The following is an 18,588-nucleotide window of genomic DNA, read 5'->3' as shown; positions in this document are numbered from 1 at the left end:
TCGAGACGGTTCTCCGACCTTCCTTGTTTTTGATGACTCCTGACGATTGGTCAGGTGTTTCGAAGAGAGTTCCTCGCCTGTGATCTGTCTGATCTTTTTCTCAGGATTAGCCTGGGCTTATGGGTTTGGGGAGGAGGCTGTCAGAGGTTAAGGCCCTTCTTATCACATCATACGGTCAACTACTTGTCACTGTTGATGTCGACCTTGGCCACCTGGCCGGGGCCGTGTCTGTCAGCGTTTAAATCACCGTCCTGGGATGCTGGCCTAGGATGCTGTTCACGGTGTGGGTGGCATCCTGGGACCCCCACTGGGTGTGTCCCGTGTGAAAGTCGGAGGCCGGGAGCCGTATGTGCCCGGGGGCCCCCTCTTGGCATGTGATCAGGAGTGCATCACACAGCACTTCGGGCCAGCATTTTGGTCCAGAGAAGTGCTTTCCCGAGTAGTGACGGTTACAAGGAGCCCTAACTTGTTAGTGATTCAATGCTTTTCTGCTCTGGACCTAACTCTGTGTTAAAGTGGAGACGGCTTGACCCCTGCCGTCTCAGATGATCCCAGGAAGGTCTCTAAAAGGCATTGTCATTGCTATTCAAGGCCTCTGGGTCCTAATAATTAAATTAAAATGTGGTTTGGTTTTCTTTCCCCAGCAGCCCACTTGGAATGGCGTCTTGCTTTTCCTGGCAAATCGCACGATTATTGAGGGCAGGAACGACATCCTTAATGTGTACCTCTCGTGCTCTTTCTGCCCGTAGAAGGCTCTTGGTTAAGAACTGAAATCAGTGTGGAGGCTCAGAGACCAGAGTCCAGTCGGCCGGCGCGTGGGCCTCCGGGTGTTTCTCCCGCTGGTTAAGCCTGAGACTGGGAAGCCGTGGGAGGGTGTTGTGACCGTGGGTCGTGGAATCGTGACGTGCGAGGCCTTAGCTGTAGATGACGACACGGGAGCGCCTCGCCGTCCGTGCTGCGATGAAGGGGGTTAATGGTGAGAGCGGGGCGATGCTGAAGCACACACTTTGTTCTTTCTCTCGGCAGGTTTGAGCCGCAGGATGGGGTGCAAGGTGCTGGTGGGCGTCGGTCAGCAGATGCTACGGCGGAAGGTGGTGGACTGCAGCTGGGAGGAGAGCCGGCTGTCCCGCTGCCTCAACACGTTCGACCTGGTGGCGCTGGGGGTGGGCAGCACGCTGGGGGCCGGCGTCTACGTGCTGGCCGGGGCCGTGGCCCGGGAGAACGCGGGGCCCGCCATCGTCATCTCCTTCCTGGTGGCCGCGCTGGCTTCCGTGCTGGCCGGCCTCTGCTACGGCGAGTTTGGTGCTCGGGTCCCCAAGACAGGCTCGGCCTACCTCTACAGCTACGTCACCGTGGGTGAGCTCTGGGCTTTCATCACCGGCTGGAACCTCATCCTCTCCTACATCATCGGTAGGTCCGGGAGGCCCGGAGCCCGCCCCCTGCCGCCTCGGTTGTTCCCACCCCAGCCATGGGCCGCGCCCCGCTTGGCTCCCTAGACACACAGAGTCTGGCGCCTCCCCGGCACCTGCGCCTCGCTGAACTGCTACACAGTTTCCCTTTTCCTCTAACGCAAGGCGGAGGCCACCCTCGGGCATCACTGCCCTTGCTTTTTAATGATCAAGTACATGGGATGACCTTAGTGGGGACAAGCCAGGCCAACAAGGAGGCCAGTCCTGTTAGCACGACAGACACAGAATCAGTAGGGTGTTTGTATCTAGTTAAAAAGGACGTAGTCTCTTTCAGTATTTTTTTTCTGATTACTTGAGTAAATACATCACTGATACAGAAAACTTTAGGAAATGTAGGAGAGCGCAAAGAAGAAAGTAGAAATCACCCACTCTGACAACCTGGAGAAATCAATTCTCTTATCATTCATCCTTTCAGCGAACGTTTATCAGGTACCTCCTCTGTGCCCGGCATCCCGCTCAACGTTAGACCCCGTGGGGGAGCAGGGTGACCTCCGTTCACAGAGTTTAGGGATGTAACACGGTTAATATTTCCGTGAACCTGAATGTATATTTTTCTGTCTAGCGTGTCTCTGTACTTGTAAAACAATATATAGTGTACATTTTTCATAGCATTAGTTATTTTTCCATAGTAATATTCTTTTTTTTTCTTTCTGTAAGTTTATTTTATTTTTGGCTGTGTTGGGTCTTCACTGCTGTGCGCAGGCTTCAGTAGTTGTGTCACGCGGGCTCAGTAGTTGTGGCTCGCGGGCTCAGTAGTTGTGGCTCGCGGGTTCTAGAGCACAGGCTCGGTAGTTGTGGCGCACAGGCTTAGTTGCTCCGCGGCATGTGGGATCGTCCCGGACCAGGGCTCGAACCCGTGTCCCCTGCCTTGACAGGTGGATTCTTAACCACTGTGCCACCAGGGAAGCCCCACAGTAATACTCTTGATGATGTACCATTATATAGATTTATATACAGATAATTGATTGGGTGCCTTTGTGGGGTATTTAGATTGTTTCCAGCTGTGTTGTTATAAATAGTAAATTACTTAATGACTTTGGCATAAGAAAGAAAAAGCTGTGCTTTTTCCTTTAAAATGGTCTAAGAAGCAGAATGTCTGGGTCAGTGGGCCTGCGTATCTTCAAGGCCCGTGTTGCCTGCGATCCTCCTGACGGCCAAGGGCCCCTTTTCCTCACGTCCTTGCCGACTCTGGACTTGGCGTCAGCGTTAGAAACAACCAACCAACAAACGAAAACACCAGAAACATAGTCTTTTCTGTTCGATAGGTTTCAGCGTTACTCTCTTTATATTACTTGTATTTTGATTACAGCCAAAGCGGAATACATCCACTTAAAAGAAACAAACGCGTGAATGTCAGAATAACTGAAGGATACGAGTGGCCGGTTCGCAAACAGAAATAATACAAATGGCCACTAACTGTTCCAGTTCTGCTTTAGCTCTTTGAAGTAATATCAGAAAACCGGGGCGTGGGATGAGTTGAACCCCGTGGGCCCCGCTGGCTCCCACGCCCGTCCTCTGGGAAGCCGTGTGTGGTGCTGGGCCTCCGCCTGGGCTCCACCAGGCTCCCTGGGCGACACCCTCCCTTTCTTTCCAGCACCTGCCGAGAGCTTACTCTTCTGGGTTGGGAAATAAAATTCCTAATCACGTTTTTCTCAGTGCAGCACCAAAACTTGCAACCATACACGTCCTTACAAGCTGCAGCCTCTCGGTGGGAATGCAGCTATTTTAAAGGGGCCGTTATGTTTCCAGAGGATTTACCTGCGAATGAAACAGAATGGTGAACGTGAAGTGCCTGCAGCTTCTGGACCAGCAGGTGACGACGGGGTCTTGGCCGGAGTGGTATTGTCGTGTGAGACGCACCCCCGTGCTACTGCAGGCGGCTCTCGGCCTCACCTCCTGAGCAAGGGCAGCTTTTCTATCAAATGTGTTTCTTTTAAAAGCCACGATTCAAGGGTGGGGAGGGGTAGGCTGGCAGGAAAAGCTGGGCAGCCCTGTTGGCAGCGAGCTGGCCTCCGGGGCAGGAGAGGTAGTGACCTGTTTCTTCACTGGGTTGTGGCCTCGAAGGACCGAACTCATCATAGGCGGGATGAAGAAATGTGGTTTCCTTTCTGAGTTGTTGGAAGAACACTTAGCATGAGACCAGACGGTGAAATGGAGTCCTGCAGGTCACTCTGGCCAAGTTCTGTGGAAGATCCAGACCACGGTCACCAGCAGGGCCCCCTTTGAAGATAAAGAAACTTTTTGTGGATATTGGAACTTTAGCGACATTTCCCGAGAAGCATGGCTGGAAAAGCAGTGCCGTTACTCAGATTCTTAAGAGACAGAGAGAGCAGTCAGCTGCTCTTGGCCTTTGGGGTGCTGGACGCCGCATCCAGCGCGTCGGGCAGACCCTCGGGGCCACGGCCCGCGTCAGGTGGTGCCCGCCCGGGCCCGGAGCAGCAGAGGCAGCGGTGAGCAGGGACTTTGCTGCTGACGTGGAGCCAGCCCCGAGCCGCCGTCCTTAGTCCCCCGCAGCGGGAGGCAGGCCTGTCAGCTCTGCTGCTGGGGTCTTAGGGGAGGCGCTTCCTGAGGAGCATGGCCCCTGCTCACTGCAGCCCAGGAGTGGGTCGTGAAGTCACCTGAACGGTTCGCGCTCAGGAGTTCTTGTCGGATGAGATCAAATAAGTAGAACTCAGTACTGTCAGAGTGCCTCTCTGTGCTCAGGGTAACATTAGTTTGTTAGACTTTTATTGTAATTGAGTTACATGTACGTTCGAAACGCATGCTATACACGTCGTATTGATAGTGATGGAAAACGGGTTTCTTGCCAGGCTCCACTTCTCACGTCTCTGCAAACACTAACTGACCCTCACTTCCGAGTCAGCACATCCCGGGGTCTGGCGGCTGCCGCTGGACCCCCGTGCGCCGGCTGCGATCCCTACGTGAGTGCCGCCGGTGCCGAGCTTGGTGACAGGTGCTCCGTTAACTGTTTCCCTTCAGTTTCGTCTGACGGTGTGTTTTGTGGCAGGTACTTCGAGCGTAGCCAGAGCCTGGAGCGCAACGTTTGACGAGCTGATTGGCAAACCCATCGGGGAGTTCTCACGGACGCACATGGCCCTGAATGCGCCCGGGGTGCTGGCCAAAAACCCGGACATATTTGCCGTGATCATAATTCTCATCTTAACAGGTAAAGCCACACACCGGAAGGCACTGGGTTGGAGCGAGGGGTCCAAGGTGTAGGACAGGCTCCCAATAAGTTGCTTTCTTCCTTTTCTCTTTCTCCCATCCCCCCATTTTCTTCTCCTTTTTGTGACTGATACAGACATCTTTTTTGTCAGAATGGCTGCTTAGAGATTCACGTAGGATTGACCTCTTGAATCGGTCGAGTTACGTGTCATTTAATTAAAAGAGAATCCCAGGTGTTTGCGTAACTGTGGAATAAGATTTTGTTAACGCTGCAGGCTTTTTGATACAGAAATACAAATTCTTTGCAGTCAGCGGATGACTACTTGGAAAAGGAAAGTTGGCGTTTCTCAGCCAGGGCGATGTGGAGGAATGAGGGCCTCAGTGTTGGCGGAGGCTCGGGTGGTTTACACCCAACGGCCGGCAAAACACCCTTTAAATAAATAAGCTTCACCACGAAGTTGCTGGTACGGAATTTTTAAATCGCAGACATGGCTTGAACACAGCTGATGGCAGCTTCTTAGTGACACTTATCCGAGTCTCAGCCACTAGGATGGGAGTTTTGTTTATATAAACATTAAGCTGAAATGCAGATAAATTCTCCTTTGAGGTTAGAAAATCTTGGATGGGTTTTAAAAACAACGCGCCGCATTTTACACACCACATAATTGAAATCGTCCCGCACAGGCCAGTCTCAGCAGTACTTCTGGTCCAGCTGGCAGGAACGTGTATCAGAAATTAAGTCTGCACGAGTGAGATTTTCATAAACACGAGAGGGAGGGACGCTGAAGAACAAGCACAGTGGAGAAGCGCTCCCTGTGATGAATTGCTCAATTCTGTCCTAATGCCTGTTTTTCAGAATTCAGTCTATTACGTAGAGCGTCTTTTGTTTTAAAACGTATGAGAGACCTACACGGCAGGGCAGTAGTTTCCAATCAGGTCAGGGGTCACGTGTCACCAGGCACCTTCCCTGCCTCTTTTCTTGCCCAGCCGAGAGTTCACTACAGAAGCGTGCCCTGCGGCAGTGGTGCCGTGTGGCTCCCGTGGGTTTTTTATCATTCGGTGTCTTCTTTATCCGGAGTTTACAAGCTGGCACTAGTCTAGCTTTTATACGTTGTTCTCCGTGCGCTGAGTCCCAGGAGGACCCGTACGTGGCAGGGGTCCCACAGCCCAGGTGGCTGTCACTGCTGGCGCCCCCTAGCAGTGAGTGCATGACTCCTCTTCTGGGAAACTCTCACCCTCCCGAGAATCCGAGCAAAGTGTCTCTTGGAGGAAATGAAATCCTGCCCCCGAGGGTGGCTCTGGGGGATGGAGGTTCAGGAAGAGGGAGGGCTCTCTTCCTCCTGGGGGAGGGAGGGCCTTGCTCTCGGGGGGCCGTTGGCTGACACGTCGCTGCCTCTGCCGGTGCCCCTGGCCTGGCGTCTCGAGTCCAGAGGGGATCTGGAAGGCCAGCCTTGGTGGCTTTGTTCAGCACCCCCTCAGACCCTGGTTATTTTGATCCCTGCCTCTAGAATGAGAATTAATTCAGCCCCATTTCCTCCTCGGAGGTCTGACGCTGCTTGGATTCTTTCTAAGTCACCCTCTTGTCCCCGTCCCCGTCCCCATCCCAGAAGGACGTGCCTGGTACGAGGTTCACACTGAGAGAGAGTTTCTGTTGACGCGCTTTTACAGGACTTCTAACCCTGGGCGTGAAGGAGTCAGCCATGGTCAACAAGATATTCACGTGTATCAACGTTCTGGTCCTGGGCTTCATCATGGTGTCGGGATTTGTGAAAGGATCCATTAAAAACTGGCAGCTCACGGAGGAGGATTTCCAGAACACATCTGGCCACCTCTGCCTGAACAAGTGAGTGTTGCTGTCTCTGGGTGCGCGACGGTCACGAGGCTGGTGATGCCGTCGGCCGTGACGATACGAGTCTTTTTTTTTAGTGTAATTTGAACTTAGAATGTTTTGTTATTATTTAGTTGTTTCTTTGGCAGTCAGGTAGCTGCGGGTGTTTGATTTGTTTGAAGTCTGGGTTAAGTTTTCTTTCCTTGTACTTGACGTACACTGTGTGACTGAGGAAGGTGTCGGGGAAGCAGCGTCCTCGTTCTAATTCCAGAATTGTGCGTGGTTGGGGCTCATTGTCAGACTCACTCAGGAATCCCTTTTCCCTCATGTTTCCCTCATGATCAAGCTCTGAGTTTTGCTTTCAGAAAAGATCTTCTCTGCAGCACCGTGGTGGGAGCCACTTTCTTCTGAAATGCCTTCCTATTTGATACCCTAGAACAAAGAAGTAATATGTGGAACTTTTCTCACAGGCTGTTTTCAGAGGTTTTCAGAATTACTGAAGGATCAGAATGCGATTATGATAATCTCTCTCACTCGCACTCAGCTTGTGTTGCGTCGGCCCTGAGAGACCGTGGCCCCATCTCCCTTCCGTATCTGGGGCTCAGGACACCCAGGGCTGGAGGCAGGTGCCTGGCCAGCTCCCCAGGCCTCTGGGTGCACCCTTACCGACAGGCTCATCTTATCCAGGAAACAAAAGCCAAACGTCGCAACGGGCCTTTCTGATCTCTTTTGTCAGATTTTTGGGTAAATTTTAGGGTCCTAGGATGGAGAGTGGGGAGTTTTCATTTTGTTTTAATTGTGGCTAAAGGTTAAACTGCTCTGATGAAGAGACCTTCCTAACAGTGCGGTGGCTTTAAAATGATGTCTCGGGTCCTGGAATGAACAGTCGGGGCGGGGGGGTGGGACTGGCCGGCGAGACCACACGCTGGCTTTCAGGGACCAGATCGTCTGCCCGGCTGTCCCGTCAGCCTTGAGGACGCCGTCTTCGCGCGCCTGGTTGCATCTGGGCTGTGGGCACAGGCATGGCCCAGCTCTCCCACGAGGGGACAGAGCGTGAGGGCAGTGCACTGAGATCCGGAAGACCTGCCCCACCCGCACGGGCACCCGCGCCGTTCACCTGGCGCACGGGAGGCAGGGGCGGCTTTTCTCCACCGAAACAGTTCACCCTTTCTAACCGCGGCATCTCTGGAAATGCTTGTTTTCAGACATGAGCCGCTGGTAAACGTGCAAGACTTTGCATTTTGGCCCCGGGCGGGCGGGGACCGCCGCGCCTGGCGGGCAGCTGAGCCATGCTCTGGGGGTCAGGAGAGGAGAGGCTGCGGTCGCCGGTTCCTCCCCTTCCTGACGGGCACCCTGCCTTGCGGTCCCTGCCCCACACAAATCAGTATTTAGCCGGGGCGTCTGGAAAGGGCTTGGTGGCCCCTTGCAGCCCTGGCCGTGAAAAGCAGGGAGGCCCGTCGCCCAGGAGTGTGGTGGCTGTGACAGCTGTCCCAGGACTGTTCACCACGGGTGGGGGGCCCGGCCGCAGCGGGGACAGCTGGGATGGCTCCTGTTGGGGACCACGGAGCGGGCGCTGGCCTCTTGACTGTGGCTCTCTCTTCCAGTGACACGGAGGAGGGGAGACCTGGTGTCGGGGGGTTCATGCCCTTCGGGTTCTCCGGTGTCCTGTCGGGGGCAGCCACCTGCTTCTACGCGTTCGTGGGCTTCGACTGCATCGCCACCACAGGTATGCCCGCCACCCTCGGCCCACCCGGGCCCGCCCGGCCAGGTCGCTGCTTCCTTCCCTGGGTGCGCGTGTGTGCCCGTTGCCGCTCTCTCCCTCCTGAGTACCGTGTGCGTGCGCACCTTCCTGCTAATCTTCCGCTCCACCGCTCCCCGAGTGGCAGGCCTGACGGGAAGCGGCACCCTGAACGAGACCGCCAGTCCCCTGCGGGCCGGGAGGACGGCATAGCTGCGGCTGATTGCAGACCTGTGCGCCCTCTGGGAGAAACAGGGCCGCTAAAAACACCGTCGTCCTGGTGACCGAACAGGCCGGGCTCCCGGGCCTCCCGCGTGTTCCTTGCCGACCATCAGTGTAAAGGCCGAGAACACTGTCCCTGGGCTTGTGGGTGTCGTGGTCTGTGGTGCTGGGGGAAGACCCTGGTCCCCACAGGGCCGCGTGCCATGGGGTGGTCCCGAGCCCCCCGGCTGACCCCTTGCTCCTCGCAGGGGAGGAGGTCAAGAACCCCCAGAAGGCCATCCCCGTGGGCATCGTCGCGTCCCTCCTGATCTGCTTCGTCGCCTACTTCGGGGTGTCGGCCGCCCTCACACTCATGATGCCCTACTTCTGCCTGGACAAGGACAGCCCCCTGCCAGACGCCTTCAAGCACGTGGGCTGGGAGGGCGCCAAGTACGCAGTGGCCATCGGCTCCCTCTGTGCCCTTTCCACCAGGTGAGGGAGTGGAAACTCTCGGGAAGGCGGGTCTGCTGTGAATATTCCTCTCGTCCCTTGAAATAGAGCCAAACCCCAGCCCTGATTGTGTGGCTTCTCCCCTCGTGCTGCTGTCGGTCACCCCAAGGGCTGTTTGTGTTACTGACGTTTCATCTCGAAGAACCTGAAGCCCACATTTTAGCACTGTCTACTCAGCAAGGTCCTGGTTCTCTGTCCCCATCTGTGGCCACGGGACCAGGCCGCCTCTGTGAACGCTGTCTTTTGGCCCTTAGTTTGGCCATAAAGCAGAGGCTGCCTTGAAAAGGGGAGCACGTGCCTTTTAACGAGCAACACTTTGCTCTGATGTTTTCTGCTGGCCTGGACACACAGGAAGCATTTGCTAAAAACGGACTGACCACAGAGAAATCCCTCATGAATGCAGTGATGCTTTTATTTTCTCTTTGATTCAGCTAGAAATGATCACGGGAATAAATACAAAATTTTTCTTCCATAAAACTATGTCGAGCTGCCACGCTAGTTTACGTTACACATCTCCCGTTCCTGTTAGACTTTGCAGTAAGTGCTTTTCCGGGGGTTGGTGCGTTGAGTCCCTGTCTTTTAGGTGCGGGCTTCACAGTTTGGAGACAGCTGCCTCTCCTCGGTGGTAAACATGCATGGTGCGTTACGGTGCCTTTATTCCCATAAGATATTTTATGGATGCATTTTGCTTTTCCTCTCATCTAGCCTTTTAGGGTCCATGTTTCCCATGCCTCGAGTTATCTACGCCATGGCTGAAGATGGGCTGCTGTTTAAATTTTTGGCCCAGATCAACGACAGGACCAAAACACCAATAATCGCCACGTTAACCTCAGGTGCCATTGCTGGTAAGAACCGGGATTTCCCATGCCAATATTTCAGCAGTGGAGTCATTATTCCCTAGGGAAACATCTTGAATTGTGCTGGTCTGAGAGACACTGTAACTAGTCTTTTTCAACTTTGGGTTTTTACTCTTGTACCTGGTTTATTTCAAGGTAACTAAGTGCCTTTTTGACAAAAGGCAGAAGCCAGTTTTACAGAGGATGTGATGGAATTCTCAAACAATTTGAATTTTTTAATTGTTACCGTTTCATTGGACAGAGCTTAGAATACACGCTGTTCCTTCAAAGCCCGGTGTCCTTCCCCTCTTCTGAATGTCCCTGAGCAGACCTTGGTGGGACGACATTTTACACGGTACAAACCAAGTGACTTTTTGTTGGTACTGGAAATTCACCATCCGTGTGTCTTAGCTTGTGAATTCTCTGGGAAGTGAGAAGCCCTTATGATCGATGCTTTATAACGCGTGTCACCTGTTCCCCAGGGGACGTTGAGGGTGTGGCTGGTGAAGCCATTCGCCCTGAGTTTGTAAACAATGGCAGGTCCAGAGGAGGCCGACATGACCGCATATTGGGTCCCTCGCCAAGAGGACAGTTCCGAGAGCTGAGAGCCGGGGGCTAGAGAACCCTTGGAGCTCTGTGTGTGCCGTGAAAGCCATGGCAGCCCCGCAAGGAGACTGTGCTTTTTTTTTATGTTTCCTCCTTGAATTGCGTTGCATAGCCCAGGAGGCAGGTGCACACAGATGAGAAGCGGAGGCTCAGAGAGGCGAAGTGAGGCTGCTGTCGCCCGGTGAGCGCAGAGCTCGCCTCTTGGTTCCTGGTTTGTTTTGGGGCCAGAATGGCTGGTTCCTTCCAGCCCATGAGTAGAGCAGTGGGTCTTCTTGGTGAATGATGACACATGGTACCAGTCACAGTTGTATCACAGGAACTTGTCAAATAGCCGTGAGTGAGGCGTGTGACCATCTTAAAGAGTGAATTGCTGTTAGTAGCATTTACGCCCTTAGCAACGTGTGCGTATAGTTTTCTGGATTAACATTATATAATGAAGGAAAGCCAGTTTTTCTTATTTTACACGTTTGTTGTGTGAGTCTGCATTCTTGAGGGTGATGGCAGTGGGCAGATTAAGGGGCACCGTGTGTCAAAATGTGACCAGTATGTTTTAAGGGATTAAGGAATTGGAAATAGTGTTTTTTCAGTGTTCACTTGTAATTTGATTGTATTGAAGACTGGCCTTAGTTTCTTTCCTGTGCTGATTAAGGGACATCAAACTATAATGTTTAAAGTGACTGTAGAGTACTCACATAGCCAAACCAGGGGTTTGCTTTTTCTTTTTGTTTGGCAGGGGTGGTAAATAAGTATTTAGTTTTCTAAAATCACCTCACGTGGAAGAAGTTTGGCTCGAGTTCCTCTGAGTGGGAGCGTAGGCATTTGTAGCACACACAGGGGGATCCTCTTCTAATTATCCAGAAGGGCCTCACTGCTCTTTAATTCTGTTTTTTAGCCTCAATTTGAATTTGTTTTAGTTGCAGTGGTCTGTGTGGGCTTGAGAAATATTTGTGGAAAAGTTACGGCTTAGTGTTTATGTTTCAACTTGTGTTGATTGCATGTGATTTGAAAATATCCCAAAGTAGATCCAGCCAAGTTATTTTTTAAATGGGAAACTTGACACATATACCCACATAAATAGACATGCATATTCTCATAAAAATCTACAAAAGATTTTCAAAGAAGCATGCATGTTTTGTTTTGCTTGAAGTGGGGTCATGGTGAAGGGACTGTATTGTCTGGGAATAACACTGCTTTCCACGCCCATCTTCTGGGTTAGAATCCTCTGTTGAGGGCAGTGGACTTGCCCCCAGCCGCCTCCTCACCACTGTTGCCTGCTGATGCGAGTCTCCGGTGAATGCTTGGGGAGGCCAGCGGCTGTCTGGTCTGCCTTGTTCAATGGCACATACCTAGCACCCAGTGACTGGCATGCTCACGAGTGCCATTGGATGAGGGATGAGGGATGAATGGGTGGATGACAGATGGATGATGGATGGATGGATGATGGATGGATGGATGGATGATGGGTAGATGATGGATGGATGGATGGATGGATGGATGATGGATGGGTGGTGTATGGGTGGATGATGGATGGATGGATGATGAATGGATGGATGGGTGGATGGGTGGATGGATGGATGGATGGGTGGATGATGGGTGGATGGGTGGTGTATGGGTGGAGGATGGATGGATGGATGGGTGGATGATGGGTGGATGGGTGGAGGATGGATGGATGGATGGATTGTGCATGGGTAGATGATGTATGATGGATGGATGGATGATGGATGGATGGGTGGATGGGTCATGGGTGGATGGTGTATGGCTGGATGATGGAGGGGTGGATGATGGGTGGATAGTTGATGGATGGATGATGGGTGGGTAGATGATGGGTAGATGATGGATGGATGGATGGTGGATGGGTGGTGGATGGGTGGGTGGTGGATGGGGGGATGGATAGATATACATGTCTGTCTGTGCGTCTGTATGGTGTAGGGGAAGACACATTGGACTCAGAGCCATAAGAAGCTAGCTTAGAGCCTGACTCTTCCACTTAATAGCTGTGTGACCTTAGGTAAGTCTCTCAACATGTCTGAACTTCACTTTCTCCATTTGTAGTGTAGGGATGGCTGGCAAAATTGCCATGAGGGTCAGAAGGGATCCTGTTGATGGAAGTGCTCTCCATATAAATGTTAATTGTTACTACTGTCTGTTGAGAGCTGCGTACATGGTTAATCCTGAGCTTTTCTCCTCCCCTTTAAGCAAAGTCACAGTGTTTTTCCACGGAAAGGGCCGGGGAGAGCGAGGGGGAAAGTAGAAGCAGCACGCCTCACACAGCCTGGGTCGCAGGTGGGTTGTGGTTCTGGCTGGCTGTGGAGGGCCATGCTCGGTCCTGACGTTCGTTTCCTCCCCAGGTGTGATGGCCTTCCTCTTCGACCTGAAGGACTTGGTGGATCTCATGTCCATTGGCACTCTCCTGGCCTACTCTTTGGTGGCTGCCTGTGTGTTGGTCTTACGGTAGGTACGGCTTTCTGGGTTCCAGGACAGGCACCCTGCCAGCCTTCTTTTTAATAGTTTGTGTCAGTGGTTTATACAGTGTAAACTTTAGGCTGCGGACAGCTCCTTTGGGACCCACCTGGGAGAGGGTGGCATCTGGTGGTTGAAAGCCTGGTTACAGAGAATATCCCTGAAGAGTCCGGGGTGGCCCCACCTGTCTCTCTCATGGGCCCTGATTTTCCTGGCTAGATGTTGGGAGGGTAGAGACAGGTTATCAACCCGACTGTTGGGCCTGGATCCTTGGATCAGAATTTTTGAAGGCTTAGGGTAACGATTTCAATTTGGTCCAGGTTCTGGGACAGAGAGGACTGGGGTCAGGCCCTGGTGGGAATTGGGAGAATCCAAGACCTGTGAAACGTGGGTCAGTGTGATGCTTCCGTGGCAGCAGTGCACCGGCCCCAGAGGAGTGAGTGCCGTTACAGGCCCCGGAGTAGCCAACAATGTTCAGGAAGACTCTCCCGGTTCTGGCTTGGAGTCCTGTCTGGACCGGGCCAGCCCCGTGGAGGGCCCTAATAAAGCAGTTCTGGGCCGAGGCTTGGTGTCCTGGGGTCCTCCGCTGCCTCGGTGCCCCTCCTTTCAAGCACACCCCTGCTCCAGTTTCCCTTTGCTCTGGGAGACAGGGCTCTGCTTTCTCACTGGCAGGAACGACCCCAGGTAAGGGCACATGATGAGAACAGATGCCCGTGCAGGTGCTCAGTGTGTCACCTGGGGAGAGCCCCCCCCCACTTTCTCAGGGCACTGATTCCATCCCTAACGTGCTCCACAGCTAATTACCTGGCTTGAGCCTCAGTAGTGGCTCTGCAGAGTCAGCTAGAGCTAGTTGGCTAGTTTCCCACCCCTTCTTCCTTCCCAGGAGCTCAGTGCTAAAATCTGAGTTCCACCCCACTGTCTTAACAGACCGAATGGTATTGTATGAGTGAGTCAGTGAAAAAAGTGGTTAAATATCTTATATTGGCTCTTAGATTATATGCAGAATAATTCGTAGAGCGCTCCGTTTTGCAAAGCGGGTGGGAAGGATCCGATCTTTGATCATCTTGGCTGGGAAGATACGGAGCCTCATTTAAAATGAGTGTTTCACTTGCGGGAGGCTTGTGTCTTGAAAATCATGGTCCTTCACCCAGCTCTACAGAGTTATTTATTCCAAGGCACTTGGAGTTTTAAAATAAATTGATCCAGTTAAGTCTTGCAAACAGCGTTTCTCGAATTCATCAGACTGCAGACACAGTTCTCTGGCTCTCTGCACCAGATAGGGTCCTAACGTAATTGCTTTCTATTTCTGTCTGTGCTGTTAGCCCCCTTACAGCCATAGTTTTGTTGGAAGTGGCCTAATATCTTAAGCATCCAAGGGCCAGTGCTACTTTTCAGAGCAAGAGACACTCTCGGGACCTTCCTCTGGGCTGGTTCATGGTGGAGGTCAAGTTGCCTCATAACAGAGACACCGAGGGAGGGTGTTGCCCAGAGAGGTGGGAGCAGAAGGTGAGGCCTGGGTCTCCTCCTCTCTTTCTGTTTGCGGGAAAATGTATCATTCTGATCACCCTCTTCCCGTTTTAGGCCCTGTGTCCTGGGCAGCTTACCTCTGAAGGCTTACTAAGAACTTGAGTTGGTGTGTGTCCTTTTGCTTGTTAATTAAAGCACATTACGACGGTCAAGCAAACTGCCGCTTCACAGGTACCAACCGGAGCAGCCTAACATGGTATACCAGATGGCCAGGACTAGTGACGAGCTCGACCCCGTCTACCAGAATGAGCTGGGGAGCACCAGCGATTCCCAGACGGGCTTTTTACCAGAAGCAGAGACATTTTCTCTGAAAACCGTACTCTCACCGCAAAATACAGAGCCTTCCAAATTCTCTGGGCTAATTGTGAACATCTCAACCAGCCTCATAGGTAAGAGCCTGCCCTCCCCTGTGCGGTGTTCGGGGTCTTGCTTATCCACGGGGGTGGGCAAGAGCCGCACTTGCCCTGGACCGTGACGTCAGTTATTCTGTCCTAACTGGGGTGGGTGCCTGCAGAAATGGAGCCTCCCTCTCCATGGGTTCTGGGGAGAACTGAGGATATCTGTGTGTGGGAACTTGGGAAATGACTGAAGTGCATTTCTCTCTCTCCCTCTTAGCCCTGCTGGTCATCACCTTCTGCATGGTGGCTGTACTTGGCAACGGGGCCCTGGTAAATGGGGAGCTGTGGGCAGTCTTCGTGCTCGTGGGCTCCGCCTTCCTCTGCTGTGTGGTCACAGCCATCATCTGGCGGCAGCCCGAGAGCAAGACCAAGCTCTCGTTCAAGGTGAGCAGCTCGGCCTGACCGGGCTGGAGGGAACCCCCCGGGAGGCCGTGAGCCTGGCGCTCCTGCCGGGAGGCCGCCCTGCCTGCCTGGGCTCTGCGAGGCCTGGGTGGGCGGAGGGAGGTGCTCGCTGGCCGGCCTCGAGGGATGTGAGCCTGGGGCTCCCGGGCACAGACGGCGCCTGCTGAGAGAGGCCGGGCCCTGGCTCTCAGGTGGGGTAGCGCCCTGCGTCCTCTGGGCTTCTCATAAATAAACGTTGGCCCTGGTGGATCGCATGTCATCACCAAGCCTTGGGGATGACCAGGGCTTCTGCATTTTTAGATTCTACACGTAATAAGGTAGTTCAGCCTTAGAAATAAAGCAGAAGCCCCTCTTCCGGCCCCTTCAGGGGAAGAGTAAGAGGGGAAGTTAGACAGACGACAGCTCACTTTGGCGATTAGTAGCGTAGAACAAACTCCCACCTACTAGGATTTGCCTGCGGGGGTATATTTGTGGGGTGCTGGGGGGATAGGAGTGTGTGCTGGGAGACGGGGTGTGGGTACGGGACTGGGGACTGGCACTCAGCCCCTCGCCACGTAGACCTGGCCGTCTGTATCAGCCTCGGGTGCGCTCCTTTCTTGGGTAGTTTCGCTAAATGAGTGGAGCAGATGCCGTCTGTCTCGCCCTCTCCGTCTTGTCAGACCTGACGCTCCGCCTCCTGTCTCCGCAGGTGCCCTTCTTGCCGGTCCTCCCAGTCCTGAGCATCTTCGTGAACGTCTATCTCATGATGCAGCTGGACCGAGGCACGTGGGTCCGGTTTGCAGTGTGGATGCTGATAGGTACGTGACTTGTGGGTTTCGAGGTGACCAGCACGTGATGTCCCAGTGGCTCTTGGAGGCCCCCAGCCCCGCCAGCCTATGCTGAGCTGCTCATTCGTCCTCCCTGCCACTGGCTGATGGCTTGTGCCCTCCAGCCGCCCCCGTTTCAGATTTCAAAACACGTGTAGTCAGCGGTTTCCTCTCTTGACAGTGAGGAACTCCTGGTAGGCTGTGGGTCCTCCCTTCCCTTTTAGATAACTTGAAAGCCTTTGTCTGAACTAGTTATCTCGGGCCAGAGCTTGACATTCTCAGAATGAGCCCGTGAGTCTGCTGTCCATCCCAAACACTGGGCCGCGGGGACTGGCTGGGCCTGTGGGAAGCAGGGGGGTCACCCTTTGGGTACTGGCCCCATTTAGCACCGACCGTGGCCCCTCTCTGGGCCTCTGACAGCAGGCGCTGCAGAGATGGACCCGGGTTCCTTGTGTAGTGTCAGAGGCCGGGGGCCGATGCCCGGGAGACTGGCCTTGACCGGTCGGGGCCACTGACAAGAGCAGTGACCTCCAGGCTGTGTTGCGGCCAAACCTCCCAACCCCAGTGACTGCGGGAGTGGAGGTGGCAGAGGTGGAGGATTCCCGACACTCTCCTGGGTCCCAGGGCTTTTGGTGGCTGGGTCCTTCCTTCAGGGCCTGCTCTCCTGTGTCACTGGCACAAAGGTGGCCCCGGGGTGGGAGGACAGTGAGGAGCACGGACCTCTGTGGCCCCTGACACTCACCGGAATGACTAAATTCACGGGTTGCACGCAGTCCCAGGCTACCTGAATGTCTAAGTCACTCAGGTAGGGAGAACGAGGGCTGTACAGACGGCACGAAGAGCCTGGGGAGCCCTAGCGCCCTTGGAAGTCCACCGTGACGGGGACGGCGTGACTCCTACAGGGTCTGTCCTGGTCCCCCCCCTCCCCCCCGCCCAGCGGCCGCGGGGCACCCCGCCAGGTGGGCAGCGGATGAGGCTGTGGAACCAGCGCGCACCCCCGCCCCCGGGGCCCCGAAGCCAGCCGCTCCCCCGGCCTGAGGCTGCCCAGAAGGACGCGCCTTTGCTGAGCGTAGAGGCGGCCCTGCACGATGCGTCGCGCCCTCCTCCACGGGGCCCTGCCTGGGGCCGTCACCTGCGGAGGCTGCCGCGGGGACTGCTTCCCGGGACCCGGCGGTGCCCACTCACACCCGGTCTCTGCCCTCGGCCCGCAGGCTTCTTCATCTACTTTGGCTATGGTCTCTGGCACAGCGAGGAGGCGTCCCTGGCCGCTGACCCAGCAAGGACTCCTGACGGTCACTTGGACCATTGCAAGTGACGCACAGCCCTGCCCCCAAGGCCCCGGCAGCACCTCGCTCCCCCTGCGCATGCACGGGACCCGCCCGCACCCAGAGAGCACGGTGCCGCGACGGGGCGGCCCGCTGGGCCCGTCACCTGGCAGCTCCCAGCTGGGGCCACGGGGCCGAGGCTGCCCACCTGCCTCTGAGCCTCTCTCTGAGCAAGACAGACAGCAGCCCTTCTCCTCGCCGGCCGGGCGCCCCTGCTGCTGCGGCCTTGGGCAGAATGGAGGTCACCTCCTCTCATCACCTGAGCGGTCCGGCCTCCCTTCCAGGGACTGTGCTGGACACTCCAGTCCCCGCCTCCCCGCCCAGCCCCGAACAGCCGCCCCAGATGCCAGCCGAGCACCGCGACACGGTCTGTCCCCAGCTGTGCCGCCCCCAGCCTGAGGAGAGCGGTGTGGTTTACTTAGGAAGGAAAACTAGACGGTCTCCTTCTCCTGCTTCTGCTGAGCTGCCTCCGGAGGGGCCTGAGGACTGTGACCCCCCCCCACCTCCTTCCAGGCAGGGGCTCCGGCCCCCCTCGCACACTGCACACTCGGGCCACGGGACCGGGCTCTGCGCGGGGCCAGGGTGGTGGCCACTCCCCCCGGACTTCCTGCGGCCACCAGCCGTCCAGGCCCCGGGCCGGTTCCTGCTGCTCAGCGCTGGCCGAGTCCTGAGTAACTGGAACGTGACACGGTTTCTGTAGGACCCGCCTCTAGTGAGCCGAGCGGAGAACAGCACCTTCTGTGGTCCTGGCCCCTCCCTGAGCCCTCTGCCGCTCGCAGGTCGGTTTCTAGGGTCTCAAGGTCTCCGAGGCCGGCGTCCGCTCGTCCTGAGTGACGGCGTGGCCCTCCAGCTGCTTCTGGCCCCTCTCGTGTCTTACGCTCACGTGGAGTCCTCCTGTCTGCCGCTGTGAATCAGTCACTCCGCCGCATTCAGCAGGCGCTTAACAGTGGCGCGGCACACGGCCGCCAATTACCCCGAATTGTCCAGGGTGCGGGGTCTGCACGTGACATGGTTTGGGGTCACGTCACTGTGCCTCTCGTGTGGCGTCCAGACGCTGCGGGTTTGTGTGCGGGTCGGTGACCCTGCCCCGCACCCCTGCCTCGGTGTCCGTGTGTCCCTGTGCACACGGCGCTCCCTCCCGAGGCCCTGGGGACACTTCTGGTAGCCGGGCCAAGTCTTCCTTCCCGAGAGAGTGTAGTTCAGTAGACGGAAGGGCCTGTGTTGGCAGGTGAGGGGCAGGCGTGTTGGACTCCACGGGAAGTGTAAACGCTGCTCTTGAAGCTTCGCTCCCCATATCCTCTCCCTCTGGCCTTTGTC

At 55.1% G+C, this 18,588-nt stretch overlaps 1 protein-coding gene across 1 annotated transcript; it reads left to right on the top strand.

Moving 5' to 3' along the window:
* Positions 1-1,040: 1,040 nt before the first annotated feature.
* On the top strand, positions 1,041-17,261 carry SLC7A1 (solute carrier family 7 member 1). The gene is made up of 11 exons (XM_065895877.1): positions 1,041-1,410; positions 4,477-4,635; positions 6,303-6,477; positions 8,067-8,188; positions 8,671-8,893; positions 9,617-9,756; positions 12,702-12,804; positions 14,512-14,729; positions 14,956-15,122; positions 15,829-15,937; positions 17,158-17,261. The coding sequence occupies exons 1-11, from the start codon at positions 1,041-1,043 to the stop codon at positions 17,259-17,261; spliced, it is 1,890 nt and encodes a 629-aa protein (XP_065751949.1).
* Positions 17,262-18,588: the final 1,327 nt, after the last annotated feature.

The sequence above is a fragment of the Phocoena phocoena genome, chromosome 18, assembly GCF_963924675.1.
Source record: "Phocoena phocoena chromosome 18, mPhoPho1.1, whole genome shotgun sequence".
NCBI classification, from domain to species: domain Eukaryota; kingdom Metazoa; phylum Chordata; class Mammalia; order Artiodactyla; family Phocoenidae; genus Phocoena; species Phocoena phocoena.
This window is presented reverse-complemented; position numbering and strand designations above follow the sequence as displayed.

Bases quoted from the DNA above. Each gene is read 5' to 3' on its own strand.
- SLC7A1 (XM_065895877.1), top strand. From the start codon at position 1,041: ATGGGGTGCAAGGTGCTGGTGGGCGTCGGTCAGCAGATGCTACGGCGG. The intron at 4,636-6,302 runs GTAAAGCCACAC...GCGCTTTTACAG, and splicing joins CATAATTCTCATCTTAACAG to GACTTCTAACCCTGGGCGTG. The intron at 9,757-12,701 runs GTAAGAACCGGG...TTTCCTCCCCAG, and splicing joins AACCTCAGGTGCCATTGCTG to GTGTGATGGCCTTCCTCTTC.